The sequence below is a fragment of the Myotis nattereri genome (genome assembly GCF_964212035.1).
Source record: "Myotis nattereri genome assembly, chromosome: 16".
Lineage (NCBI taxonomy): Eukaryota > Metazoa > Chordata > Mammalia > Chiroptera > Vespertilionidae > Myotis > Myotis nattereri.
This window is the reverse complement of record NC_138091.1, coordinates 23,004,355-23,018,724: the sequence shown is the minus strand read 5'-3', so window position 1 is coordinate 23,018,724 and position 14,370 is coordinate 23,004,355. Positions and strand designations below refer to the sequence as shown.

Below are 14,370 nucleotides of genomic sequence, written 5' to 3'. Positions count from 1 at the left end.
GGAATGTGGGAGGCGCTTTGGTTGTCTCAGTAACGGGGGCTACTCCAGCTTCCAGCCCCAGGGGCCATAGGCCCCCCAGAGACTCCCACCTCAAATGCCAGGCCCACCCTGCTAAGGGACCTGCGATCAGTGTGTGTATGTGGGGGGGCGGGCAGGGGTTCCGGGAGGCCTCAGTGGTGAGGAGGCAAAGATCAGGGGTGAAGGGACAAGGGTCCTAAGCAGGGAGAGCTGGGCAGATTGGGGAGGAGAGCAGCGTGGCCGGAGGCTGGTGGATGAGGCCGAGGCTGGTGGATGAGGCCGGAGGCTGGTGGATGAGGCCGGAGGCTGGTGGATGAGGCCGGAGGCTGGTGGATGAGGCCGGAGGCTGGTGGATGAGGCCGGAGGCTGGTGGATGAGGCCGAGGCCGGTGGATGAGGCTGGAGGCTGGTAGATGAGGCCGGAAGCTGGTGGATGAGGCCGGAGGCTAGTGAATGAAGCCGGAGGCCGGTGGATGAGGCCGGAGGCCGGTGGATGAGGCCGAGGCCGGTGGATGAGGCCGGAGGCCGGTGGATGAGGCCGAGGCCGGTGGATGAGGCCGGAGGCCGGTGGATGAGGCCGGAGGCTGGTAGATGAGGCTGAGGCCGGTGGATGAGGCCAGAGGGCAGCACCACCTGAGAGGAGTGCAGAGCAGTGGGAAGAGGCCAGGCTCGCGGGGCTGTGCGGAGGAGCCCGAGGGCAGCCCTGGTGCTGGGAGGGACATGTGTTAAACCCCTTTCCCTCGGGGCCTCACTCGATGTGCTTCTGCCTGCCCCCCTGCAGACCTGTACTGTACCCTGGAGGTGGATTCCTTCGGCTATTTTGTCAGCAAAGCCAAAACCAGGGTGTTTCGGGACACGACAGAGCCCAAGTGGGACGAGGTGAGTGGCGGGGGCCGGTGTGCCCCGCAGGGACCCCTGAGCTTGTCACCACCAGCCATGCCCCCCCCCCCCGACTCCCTGTGCTCACGTCCTGCTGGCTGGGGTTGGCGGGGCCAGCTCTGTCCCTCAGCCCTCTGCCCTGCATCCCTGCTTATTTGACTTCTGACCTTGTGCTTATGTGCAGACACGGGGTTCCCGCTCAGGCCCCAGACCCCACTCCCTCAGTGATTTGGAGGCCCTGGAGCCCCAGAAAGTGAGGACGCTCCTCCCTGCCCCGGGGAGTGGTCCCCGTGGGCCCCCCTCACCCCCCTCTCAGCCTTGTGAAATTGGGGCCCCCACCTGCCAGGAGGCCGGGTCCCCCACGTCCGTGGCTCAGGCCCCTGGCTCCATCCTTCCTCAGGAGTTTGAGATCGAGCTGGAGGGCTCCCAGTCCCTGAGGATCCTGTGCTACGAGAAGTGCTACGACAAGACCAAGGTCAACAAGGACAACAACGAGATCGTGGACAAGATCATGGGCAAAGGGCAGATCCAGGTGAGGTCCCGATGCGGCCCCGGCAGGAGGTGGTGGGGCTGGGCCGGCATCCTTCTCACTGGCCTCCCTGGTCCAGGGGCTTGGGCTTTTGTGCCTCGGCTTCCATGCTGGTTTGAGAAGCCGCCGGCCTGTTGGTTCCCCTGCGGGAGGTGACATCTCATGGTGGCCCCAGGCGCCCATGTGTGCCCGGTGCCTGGGGCTTCCATGCCTGGCTCAGGTGGGCCACCCACTCTCCCGCAGGAGAGGGCTCCCTGTGTCTTCACTTCCCACCTCTGGTCTCCTGGGGCTTTTCCCAGGCGCACTGCGTGGAGGAGTCTGGGGCTACCTCCGCAAGGCGGTGTTTGATGAGCAGTGTCTGCTGTAGGAGGTGTGAGGCCCAGCATTTGGGGGGGCCTCGGATCTGCTGGGTGGCTGGGGCTGGTCTCCGACTGGTCGCTAGGGCTGCTGGGCCTTACTGGTCCCTAGAGTTCACCGGCGTGGGGTTGGTTGTGCGGGTCAGGTTAAGGGTGCGTGCGCCTGGGTGGTGTTTCTTGGTGCCCTGTTTTAACGGATGCGGGGAAAGGGCCTTCTGCAGCCCGAGTCGCTGGAAGTTCTCCCGGTTTGGGAAATGGCTGTTCTTCACGTTCCTGTGAAGAGGATGCAGACGTGGGCAGGCGTGCAGCCGTGCACACCCATCTGGCACCTGGTGTGGCCTCACGCTCAGGACACGATGGCCTGGTTCGGGGGTCGAGCCTGTGACCGTGAAGTCAAGGGAGACACTGACTGGCTGCACTGGGACTGAGCCGCGGGCAGGAGGTGCCGCGGGCAGGAGGTGCCGCGGGCAGGAGGTGCCGCGGGCAGGAGGTGCCGCGGGCAGGAGGTGCCGCGGGCAGGAGGTGCCGCGGGCGTACGAACAGTTGCCACAGCGGGGATGTGGGTGCAGAGAGCTGAGCGATGCTTGTTTGCAGGAAGCATTGGTTCTCTGATTGTTGAGCTTTAGTTTGGTGACTGGCTCTTGGCTGGGTGCTCTTGGCAGCATTGCCCCTTGGTGACCTGTGTGGGCTTCCTGCTCCCCCCATCTCAGGCTCCAGTGCAGCGGTCGCTAACCTTTCGGACCTCCATGGACCACCAGTTGGCAACCGCTGCTCTAGTGTTTGCGGGGGGGGGGGGGGGCTCCATTTGGTGGGGTCCTGGCCATCTGCCTCATGTTGCCCCAAGTTCCTGAGCACATCTCTTCCTAACTCTGGGGGACCTGTGCCCCCCTCCTCAGCACTGTCTCCAGAGAGATGGTGTTGCCAGGCAACCATAAGTCAGTCCTTCATTATTTTAGTCATGGTTTAGGAAAAGGGGACTGAAGGGAGCTAGCTCTCTCTCAGTTCAGCCCTGGGAACCCACTTCCTGTGGGGGTAAGGAGTGGGGGGCCCCACGTTCCTGGGCAGGCGGGAGTGGCCAGCAGGGATGGGGCCCTGGGCTGGCCCATCTAGCCCAGGAGACACCCAGCCAAGAACTATGACCGGCTGTCATGTGCCCAGAACCTGGGTGGCCGTGGGATAGAAGAGTTAAAGGGGTGTCCGGCGCAGCCAACTCAGTGAGTCCCGGGGGCCCTGACCCCTCCAGAACCCAGGGTCCCTCCAGGGCTCAGTGGCATTGTCCCCACCTGGACTTCCAGTCCTGTCGCTCCCTCCTCCTCACCTCTGTCAGCCTCACAGCCCCAGGGGAAGCACAGCATAAATCACTGCATCTCGAGACAGGAGCAGATGGAGGCCGTGGGGGAGGGGGAGGGAGCCAGGTTATGTTTGGCAAAGCAGAAAGCACAGTCTGTTAAGGAAAATGTTTCTGTGTTTAAGCTTCGAGGAATGTTAAATGCCTGGGAGTGATATTAAAAGAAACACAAACCTTCCTGCTGCCAGCTGACCTGGGCCTGTGAGCTGCCAGTTCAGAACCGGCGTCCTCCGAGGGCTTTGAAGTCTCCGGGCCCTCAGCTCCCCGGGGTTCAGCGCTGTGCAGCCCTTGGCCCTCAGCCACAGAGCGTCCATCCGACAGGCCTTCCTGTGAATTGGGGAGCTGGAGGGGCCTCCTCACCAGGGCTGAGCCAGGCCCTGTGAAGGCCCCCTCACCTGTGGCTGCCCTCGGAGACACCGAGGATGACAGGCTGGGGGAGGGCCAGCACCGAGCCGTTCCCACGTGGCCAGGCCCCACAGAGCGCCGGGACGGTCTGTTCCCACAGCCGCCGCCACCTCCCTTCCCGCCACGTGTCCGTGTCCGAGGAAAGGAATGTGGCGCTCGGTTCTGCTCCCCTGCAGCGGGCGCCGAGGGTGGAGCTGAAGGTGGCCTGGCAGCAGGGCCGGGTCCTCGGGGATGTTCAGGTGGCCTGCAGAGAAGGCAGGGAAAAGCCCACCCGGTGCCTCCTCCCCGCCTCTTTCTAAGCCCCTTCTGGCTCAGCCCCTCCAGACAACAGCCAGGGACGCCACCTCCTAAGCTGTAGAGACACTTGCTCCAATAGAGTCTCCGGCTCTGGGTTTGCTTGAGATGGCAGTGGGGCCTGGGGCTGAGGGGCGGGGGAGTGGCATTAAGTGACAGGCAGATGGCGGTGCTCATCACCAACGTGCGTTCTCAGAGGCCCATTCCCAACATTCTCTCTTGACCCTTGCAACAGCTCTGCAAGGAAAATGACAACCGTATTCTCCCCATTTTACAGATGTGTTCACTGAGGCCCAGGTGCCCCTGCTGGCAGTGCACAGGAAAGGCCACACTCTCTCCTTTGTGCTGGGTCACTGTGTCCTGGGTCTTCATCAGGGAGTCTCCCAGCCTGGGTGAGGGGCACTGGCGTGGCTTGTAGCGTGGAGGAGGAGTCGGGGTGGTGTTCTGCCCTAGCATCCTGCTTTATGACACAGGGTGAGCTTCAGGCTTCCTTTGTCTGGACTCCTCTTACCTCTGGGCAGGGGACACATCTGTCTGGTGCACCTGAGGGAAGCATGCATGCAAAGAGCCAGGGACAGGGACTTCTCATCTGCAATGTGCCCCACTGCTCCGAGGGGTGTAGGGCCTGGCCTCAAGGAAGCTACCACCTGTTTGGAAGACAAGTATATCAATATGTGTCTCCCCGGGGAGAGCAAGGCAAGATGGCAGTAACGATGATGATTACATCAGAGACCGGACTGTGAGCCCCGCGCGGGGCTGAGGCTTAGAGCGTTATCTCAGGGGGGCCTTCAGAGTGCCCTGTGGGATAGGAACGTGACCCCAGTTTTAAAGATGAGAAAGCTGAAGCATAAAGGGTTCAGTCACGTGTCTAAGAGCAGGCAGCCAGGGGCCAGGGCAGCCAGCGCTGGAAGCAGCTGGAGCCGGACCCCTTGCTTTGCCCTCCCTGAGGCTCTCCTGTCTCCCACCGTTCCACGCATAGTAAGAGGGACACGTGGGCCACAGGAATTCAAAGAAGGAAAGAGCCTCATGGGCTGCAGTTAGGGAGGCTTCGGGGGGAGGGGGAGCAGGAGGGAGTGGAGAGCACTGGCTTTTTTAAATTCCAGAAGCAGTGTTTGTATTAGAGAGAAAATTGCAATAATAGTAGATTGACTTGAACACAATCACCAACCACCCCTACACCCACTCCTCTGAAACAGCCATTTTATTCGTGCCTTTTCCCTTCCTCAGATATCATCGTGTGTATTTTGTATTTTTTCTATTTTCATGTACTGTCATCACCCCCTTTCTCCTGGGGCCGTATGTGGTCTTTATAATGACCTTTTTTGTTGCTTTGTCGAAAGTACTTCATCTACTTTGTAAAAGTCATTTTCTCTAATGACCAACACGTGCATTGCTGTTCTGAGGCTCTTTGTTATTCTAGCCAGGTGACAGGCTCTGGATCAGCAGGAAGGAGGTGGGGGGCCTTCCAGGGGGCGGGGGAAGGGAGGGCCTCTTGGCCGGGAGCAGGGAGGCAGGAATGCACAGGGAGTGTCCCAGGAAATTAAGGAGCCCCCCTGCCGTGAGCAGGAGAGATTGCGAGCAAGCAAGGAGGGAGAGTGAAGGAATGAGTAAGAGAAGAGGGTCAGTGGAGTTTTAGGCCAGAAGGGATCCTGGAGGGCATTTAATCCAATCTTGGTTTTGGGGGGAGAAGAAACCAGACCAGGAAGGGGGAGCGACATGGCCACGGTTGTGCAGGTCATTGGTGGTTGAGCAGTGACTCCAGATTCAGGGCTCCAATCCCAGGCTGGCCGTGCTTGGTGAGCTGCTGGGCAAATGAGGGAGTGCAAATACTCAGATGGGACGGGGAGGGAGGGGAGACGTGGATGTCAGCCTGTGGCCCTGAGGGGTCACAGTGCGAATTCAGTGTGCGACCCCACCAGCTCGGTGCATTTCTCCTCTGCTCAGGAGCCTCCCTTTCTTCCCCAGACCTAAGGGGCTGGGCCTTGATTCTCTATCCAGGCCACCCCCCCCCCCCCCCCCCCCCCCGCCCAACTGCCTGCTGCCTCCTTGCTCCCCCACCCCTGCCTGGCCAGGGAGCGGCTCAGCCAGGAGGCCCCCCTTGTTCCGCCTTGCCTCCCTGGCCCTGGGGGACTCCAGTGTGTTTATCCCAGTCTATTTCCAAGCACTGCTGCTCCGGGCTCCAAATGTGCGGTCCCCAGCTGGGACCTGCCCCCTAGCTGACTGGCCTGTTCCCAGGGCCGGAGAGGAGAGCTCTCAGCTCAGTTCCTGCCACCGACTCCAGACTAGAGAGGGGGTGAGACCTAGGAGCTGCCTAAGTCAGAAGAGCCTTTCTGGGCCCTGCTCCCCCATTCCCCAGCTCAGCCGCAAGCCTGGGGACCCAGACCCCTGCCTCCCACCCGCAGGAGAGCTCTGTTTCCCCCACCAGGGGGTCCTCTGAGCCTCCTAGGGGCAGCCCTCCCTCCATGGGAGCAATCAAGACCCTGGGGTGGGAGGGAGCAGGGTTCCAGGCCAGCAAGGACGTTCCAGCTGTCCCAGTTCTGGGGTGCCAGGACCCCTCCACCCCCAATTGTGAAGTCAGGCCAGTGGGAGGCCTCCGTCCTCTTCCATTCCGAAGCTTGGAGCCCGTGTCTGAAGAGGAAAGGCGGGTCATTTCTTTGACCTTCTTGACCTGCCGCTGGGAAGCTCGCCGGGGTCAGAGCTATTGGAAACAGAACTCAGGGTGCTGGGAGCCAGACTGGCAAATCTAAACATCTAGACCAGCGGTTCTCAACCTTCCTAATGCCGTGACCCTTTAATACAGTTCCTCATGTTGTGGTGACCCCCAGCCATAAAACTATTTTCGTTGCTACTTCATAACTGTAATTTTGCTACTGTTATGAACCGTAATGTAAATATCTGATATGCAGGATGTATTTTCATTGTTACAAATTGAACATAATTAAAGCATAGTGATTAATCACAAAAACAATATGTAATTATATATGTGTTTTCCGATGGTCTTAGGCGACCCCTGTGAAAGGGTCGTTCGACCCCCAAAGGGGTCGCGACCCACAGGTTGAGAACCGCTGATCTAGGCTCTCTTACTTTTTTTTTATTGTGGTAAAGAATGCCTTCCATTACATTTACCATTTTAATAATTTTTAGGTGTACAATTCAGTGGCATTAAGCACATTCACTGCGGTGTACGACCATCACCACCATCCACCTCCAGAACTTTTTCATCATCCCAAACTGAAAGGTCATACCCGGTAAACAGCTCCCACCTCCCCTCTCCCCCACCCCCAGCTGCCACCACGCTGCTTCCCGTCTCTGACCTTGACTCCCAGGACCTCACACCAGTGGAATCACACAGTGTTTGTCCGTTTGTGACTGGCTGCTTCGCTCGGCATAATGTCTTTAAGGTTCATCCATGTAGCATGTGTCAGAATGCCCTTCCTTTTGAAGGTGAATAGCTGTATGTATATACCACATTGAGTTCATTTACTCGTCATGTGTCATGGACATTTAGGGTGTTTCCATCTTAGGCGTTCTTACTTTTAGGTGAGAAAAAGAGCCTGGTCTCTGAGGACAGAGATTTCATGACCTTTTCTCCAGTCCCAGGGGTGTCCCCCCTCCCTCCATGCCCCCAATTGCTCAGCCCTCTCCAACTGTCGCAAGAGAGCAGAGCCCCACGACCCCAGAGCACCACGGGTCAGCATTAGCTTCTGCTTGTGGAAAACAATACACCCCCACCTCCTCCCCGCAGGGCCCAGCTTGTTGTGAGGCTCAGGATGGCATGTACCTGAAAGCTGGTCAGAGCTGTGACACGCACATCCACATCGTCACTCACTTATTCAGCCTTTTCTGCGCATTGACATGTGGTGGCAGGCACTGTGCTGTAGGTACGAAGAGTGAATGGGACCTCCCTGTGGAGTAAAGGAAACAGAGAATTCTGGTCATTCGGCCAGGGTTGAGCGGCTTTGAGGCCGGACAGATCACGGTTGAGAGTTAAGTTTCCTCCATTCATTAGTTGGGAGAACGGGATAGGTTGCCCTACCTCTCTGAGCCTCGGTTTCCTCAGCTGCAAAATGGGCTCTAACGAGTGCTGAATGTGGCAGCCACTGAGGCCCATGGCCCGGGGCCCGACACGGTTAGTACTCGTCTGATGATGACAGCCTTTGGACCAGGTGGCGGGTCCAGGGACCCTGCCTTCTGACTTCCTGCAAGGAAGCAGCCCCCCACCCCGAAGGCTGTTACCTGCAAGTGACCCCTGTGTCTGGGCCTTTGACTGGTGAAGGTCACATCTGTTTTCTTAAGCAGATGGAGTCACACAGCTTTGATGCACTGACATCAGTGGGGGCAGGGAGGTCAAGGTTAGGGCCCTCCTTGCCTGGCAGCCCAGGGTTTCCCTGCCTTGACCCCCGGGCTGAGCAGCCCCACTCGCGTAGTGCAGTCAGTCCCAGCGCAGAGCGTGAGGAGCTGGGAACAAGGGGCCATTGTCAGCAGGGGCTGCTTCTGGTTTCAATTACGCTGCAGAGTGAGGAGAGCAGAGACCTGGGCCAGGAGCCTGCCAGGGCAGGACTCAATGGCTTCCCCATTCCAGGTCCCTCCCCCTGGCCCCTCAGGGGTCGGCCGCCCCGTGTGAGGGTCAAGCGTGCCAGCTCTATTGCCCCAGGCACCAGGCTCTGGGCAGGGGCCCTTTCAGCTGTGGTCAGCAGGTGCCCGAGGTGCTTGCTTCCTTCCCTGGACCCTGGCTTGATGGGCATTATGGGTCCTGGATGCCTTCTCCCAGGTGTCCTTCAGGCCACACTGACCACAGCTGGCCCCGGGGAGTGGCCTGCATTTGCCTGGGATGAGCTGGGGGAGCCGTGGTGAGAAAGCCTTGGCCTATGGGGCTTTCCCCTAACTCCCAGCTTGGCACCTCGCGGCCCAGGCAGCTCCCTGCCCAGACCCCGAAGTGGCCATGCTGGCTGTGGCTTTCCAGCCTCTTTCCTAGTAGATGGACCCCTCCCCGAACCTGGGCCAGATGTGCACTGCCAGGGAGCGTCTGCCTCTGGGATTTGTGTTTTATGTCCCTGCTGCTCTCCGAGCAGGCCCACGTGGCCGCCATCGCCACCACGGTGCCAGCCCAGAGGCCATGGGGAAGGGGAAGGACGATCAGGGGGCTGTTCCCCTGCCAGTCTCAGACACGGCCTCCTCCCAGGGCCCTGGTGACTGGAGTCATTGTCCTGCCCTGGCCCCGCCCACCCCAGCTGTTGCAGGCCATTTGTTCTTCAGCATCCCACCTGCTGTCACTCTTCAGGCGGCAGGATGGGGGAAAGCCAGGGGCAGGGTCCCTCGAGGGAGCCCTCCTGCTCTCCGGAGGCTTTCCCAGACTGTAGCACCTCCTCTCCTCTCCCTGCACAGCGCCTCCTCTCCCAGGTGTTCCTGATTTGGGGAGCCTGGACTCTTCCCAGGGGGTTCTGTAGTCAGGAAGCATTCGACAGGAAGCAGATGGGGGCTCGAGGCCGCCTCTCCCCCTCCTGCCCCATTTGGGAATGCCACCGGCAGGCAGGCTGGACCGCCCCCACCCACCTCTGAGGGGTAGGTGACAGGCGAGAGGCTGACCCAGGGAGGACCTTGGGGAACGATTTATTCAGGTCCGAGAGCACGCAGCCTCTCAGCAAACCACAGGAGGGGCGCTGCCCTCCCAGCTCTGGGCCCGGGGCTCCCCGATGCAGGCAAGAGACCACGTGTCATCCCAGCTCTACCTCCTGATCGCAGGGTGGCCTCAGGTGACCTCATCAAGTGCTTCCTCTCGAGCCTGGCATACAGCCTGCTCTCAGTGCGGCTGGCTCCCTGCAGGAGGAGCTGCAACTTCGTCCTCCCAGAAATCAGACTGGTCCCCAAGGAGGTCCCACTTGTGATTTTTTTCCCCCCAAAACCTTTGAGAAAAGGACTTAGCAGAGGAATTGCCAGTGATCTTCCCAACCGAGGGCTGAGGCTGGACATGCATTGCTGGGGGGCACCCCTTAGCTGGGCTCTGCCATCTCCTCACGGCGGGGGCTGCAGTCTGCCATGGCCCCTCACTGCTGCCCAGCCTTTGCTGTAGCACCCGGGGTGTGGGCAGTGGTGACACGCGGTGAGGGCCTGACCTCCAGGTGCAGCCTTCTCCCCATGGGCTGGGACCGGTGCAGCCTGATCAGACCCTCGGAGGTAAGAGCTGAGCTGCTCTGGCTTTGGGGCCAAGGTGACCCAGAAAACTCAGCCTGACTTGATGAGATAAGTGTCATCCCATTAGAAGGCCACTGAGGGGACTTGCACCAGCAGAGCCGAGGCCGAGCCTTTTCCCAAAGCAGAGAGAAAAGTAGACAAGACCGGAAGTTTCCTTTAAAAAGCCCCTAAGCTTCCCAGCCTTCACATCTCCTTCCCCCCGAGGGACATCGTGGGCCAATGGCCGTGGTCAGGAGATACAGCGGTTCCCATGGGAACTGTCCATCGGAAATGCTCAGGGTCCATCCCCTTGGAGGAGGGTCAGGGGTTCCAGATTCTGCCTGCAGAGCTTGGGACTACTGGGAGGCACCGGCAGCACCCCCAAGGCAGGGGCGGTGGACAGAGGAGGTGAGCAGATGGGGCTCCAGACCCCCACTTCAGCCAGGGGCCTCTGCTTTTACCCGATTGGGAGGCAGGGAGACTTTGGCATGTGATTTCATTTGGAAAGAAAGGTGGGGTGTGGCCTTTGCTTTAAAAAAAAAAAAAAAGTTAATGACTGTTTGTTTGGTTCAAGCTCCTGTTTTGACAGGTGTGGAAACTGAGCCCAGAGAGAGAAAGTAGCTGCCAAGCCCACAGTGACCCGGCAGGGCTCGTGCCCAGGCTCCCTGGCTGCCAGGAGCCTTCTGCTCACTTGGCGCTTACAGTGGAGTGGAAAAGAGTTACTTAGTCTCAGAGAAAGCAAAAAGCATGGAGCTCAGTGGACCCTGATGTTCCAAACCCTCCTGCCTGAGGCTGTGCTGGGAGACCCCGGCCACACCATGTCCACCCTGTGAGGAGGAGCAGACCAGGAGCCAAGGGGGCCCGGGCATTGGGCTGGCCAGGAGTGCTGTCCAGGGCTTGTGTAGGGGATGGATGGACATGCGGCGGGCGTGCTCTGCCCACTCTGTCTGTCCCCGGGTGGGTTTGTTTTAGATAAGCAAGCTGTTCCCAAAGGCTCAAGTGGGTTTTCCATCCACTTCCATGACCAATGTGCCGTGAGAATCATGGGGATTGCCAGGGACATGCCATCAGGACAGTGCTGCAGGGCACAGCTCTGGGCTATTTCAGCCGCTCCGGCCCCTCGAGAGCCTCCACGCACCCTCGAGACACCAGCTGGGGTGAGGGGGGGAGTGGGGGGAGCCGAGTGGAGAGGGAGGCTGTGTGGGGAACGGTGGATGCTCTGCCCTGTGCCATGAAGCAGCGCAGGTTTTGGGGAGATGGGAGGATCGCAGTGCACGTGGACAGGCTGGGTCTGGGCCCTTTAATCCTAACCCATGGATATGTTTTTATGGATTTTTAAAAAATCCTCACTCGAAGATACCTTTTTCATTGATCTTCAGAGAGAGTGAAAGGGAAGGGGAGAGAGGGGAAGAAAAACAAAAACACAAAACATTGACGTGAGAGAAACACATGGATGGGGTGCCTCCTGCAAGCACCCCTGGGACAGGGACTAGGGCACCTGCCACCAAGGGATGTGCCCCGACTGGGAATCAAACCTGCAACCTTTCGGTGCACAGGGCAGCACTCCAGCCCACTGAGCCACCCGCCAGGGCACAGCTAGCTTCCCATCTTAGCTGCCCCTGTCCTTATACCATGCACCCCTTACCCCTAAGCCTACCCCAGAATCTGCCCCGCACCCCTACCCTGGGCATCCATTTAACTCTTTGCCTGCCACAAGCATCTATAGACCAACTTTAAAATCATTTTTCTTGAGAATTTTCAACTGAAAATATTCAAGAACACCCGAATTGTAATATATTTATTTTATAATATTCATTGCAAATTGATTTTTCAAATTCAAAATATCATGGCGTGTGGGGATCGTTTCCGACTTGAACGCGTGGCGGTTAACTGATTAAAGCCACCAGTAGCCACTGATCTACAGAGTTGAGGTTCCAGAGCTTAGAGAACGACATCGCCATACACAGCTAGCTGCAGGGTCCGGACCCTGGGGAGTTCTGCCTGGGCTGCCCCGGGAGCCCCCTGTCGCCAGCATCCTCTCCTTGGCGGGGCGGGGCCATGGTGAGGTGGCCACCGCTCGGTGTGTCGGCGTTAGACGGGCCTGTTCCGGGTCCTCCCCACCGGGCAGTGGTGGGCGAGTGGACGAGTACATGAGTGGCCATGTAGCTTGTAGGCCCAGCTCTGCCGTGGGGTGCTCGGTGACTTGAGCGAAGAGTTCCTGTCCCTGGCCTAGTGCGGGCCTTGCACGCAGCGGACATTCAGAGAGGTGGGCACACAGAGAAAGCCATCCGCAGGCCGTACTTTCTCACTCTGGGAAGAGCTCTGCCCTCCCCGCATGCGGGTTTTGATGAGCATCCGTACAGCACGCGGTGAGAACACGCGTTAGGAACGCAGGGATCACAGAGCCAGCCATCATCCGGGGACTTGCCCACCTCCGTTTCTCACAGTTCTCCTGGGGCGTGCCACCCTCCACCCTCCCCGCCAACTCCCACCCCCTCTGCCCGGCCGGTTCCTCTGGGCTCTCATGCCCAGCCCGCCCTGCTGTGCTCTCAGCACGGACTCTGAGCCGGTCTTTGGGCAGGAGCCACTGCGGGCTCCCTCTCTGCAGCCCTCGCAGCCTCACACCCACTTTGCTCTCCACCACCACCTTGCCTCCCAGCCCTGCTCCCTGGGGGCCTGCTCCATGCAGGCGGACCCCAACCACATCCCTCCCAGCCCCCCTCCTCCTCAACACGATCCCCGGCTCCCAGCTCCAGCACCCGGACTCTCTAGGGGCACTTGGGACTCTCCCTTCCCCCCTCACTCCTGACTGTCCTCACTGGGGTGCCTGTGGCCGGCACTAGCTGGTGGCTCAGAAACCCCTTTTCCTGGCCCAGTGTCGTTTGACCGAGGACAGGGACAGAGACAGAGGATCGGGGTCCTGGTCTGGGCCTGAGGGAAGATGAAGTCATTCCAGGGGGAAGAAGGAGGTCATTCCAGGGAAGTGGCACAGCAGCCTGAGGTTCTGAGAAAGAGCCTTCCCTCTGTTCACAGGCGGGAGGATTGGCCTGGAAGCTGTCCCCACCCCCAGCTGTCACCCAGGCAGCCTGGTGGCAATCCCTGCGTCTGCCTCCCACACGTCTGAGGCTGCATATATTCCCTGTTGACCTTTTTTTCTTCCGTGATGCCACTGCTGATCACTTTAGTCTGATTTTACCTGTCACAGCTGTGCTGGGTGGCTGGTCCTGGCCACCCCAGGTGCATACCTCTCTCTCCCTGGGGATAACCAGGGTCCTGCCTGCGTCTCCTGAGGCACAGCCCCTCCCATTCCTCTGGCAGGGAGCCGGAGAAGGAGACGAGAGAGGACTGGACAGCCTGCTAGGAATGTTTTTAATTCCAAAGCCAGTGACATCTGTTCGTGTGGGCCTTACCGCCCAGGCTCTGTTTATGCAGACAGGGGGCCCTGCCAGGTGTGGCTGGATGGAAGGGGTGCATAGAGGGGAGAGGGGATGTGGTCACTTCCTGGGTGGCCAGGACAGCCCAAGCCTAGTCCATTCAGCAAAGATGAAGAAGGGTCCCTGGTGGGCTGGAGGGACCAGAACTCAGACGGTGCTTTTGAGGAACTTGCTGGGAACATTTGTCTTGTACAAACCACCGCCCCCCCCCCCCGCCCCCACCCCACCCCGTAGCCTCTGCTCTTAGACCATCAACTCCAGGAAAGACTGAGTCAGGCTTGGGGGGAGAGAAGGCACATTTGTGCTATCCCCAGAGAGAGCTCCCAGCCCACAGGGAGGAAGGGAAAGATGAGCAGCTCAAGGGAACAGCCTCCTGACAGCTACCCATCTGCTGAGGCGCTTATGTCACCATGGAGACTAGTTGGCCATCTTTCATCCAATCAGAACTGGCCTTACCCAGACAAGTGTTGAGCCTGGGGTTCCTAAGACAGACAAGCGCAGAGCTTTGGGAACAGGATCTAGTCTGTCCCCCTTCTCCCACACACCTGCAGATGGGGGGCAGGCACACCCTGCACAGCCTTCCCCCAAACTGCATCCTGGGAAATGTGACCCAAATAGAGGGACTAGGCCTTAGGAAGCCAGCGAGGGGCCAGTTCTGAAGTTTACCAGCCGGTGGTGCCAGGCGCTGATCATGTGTCTGCTGCAGGTGAATGTGGTCAGCAATTATAATGGCGCCTTACCAGCCAGTTACACAACCAGCAGTTGCACATTCGCTGAGGGATGCAGAGTAAAGCTAGGGCGGGTGGCTTTTTTCCACAACTGCTCAAGCCACACCACCCCTCCTCCTCCAGGAAGCCTTCCCTGATTCCCTCTGGCTAGAAATTTTCTCTCCTTTCTCTTGACTTTCATGGCTTGTTATCTGTGCTGTTCTTACAGC

The 14,370-nt window shown here is 59.2% G+C and overlaps 1 protein-coding gene across 2 annotated transcripts in view; it reads left to right on the top strand.

Annotated features, from left to right (window-relative positions):
• The window catches only part of ABR (ABR activator of RhoGEF and GTPase), a gene marked incomplete at its 5' end in the record, with an annotated part of 101,954 nt that overhangs the window by 62,791 nt on the left and 24,793 nt on the right, over window positions 1–14,370 (top strand). For both annotated transcript variants that reach the window (XM_081109381.1, XM_081109382.1), the window contains 2 exons: window positions 799–896; window positions 1,297–1,428. In XM_081109381.1, coding sequence (XP_080965507.1) covers window positions 799–896; window positions 1,297–1,428 — 230 coding nt within the window. The remainder of the gene's footprint in view (window positions 1–798; window positions 897–1,296; window positions 1,429–14,370) is intronic.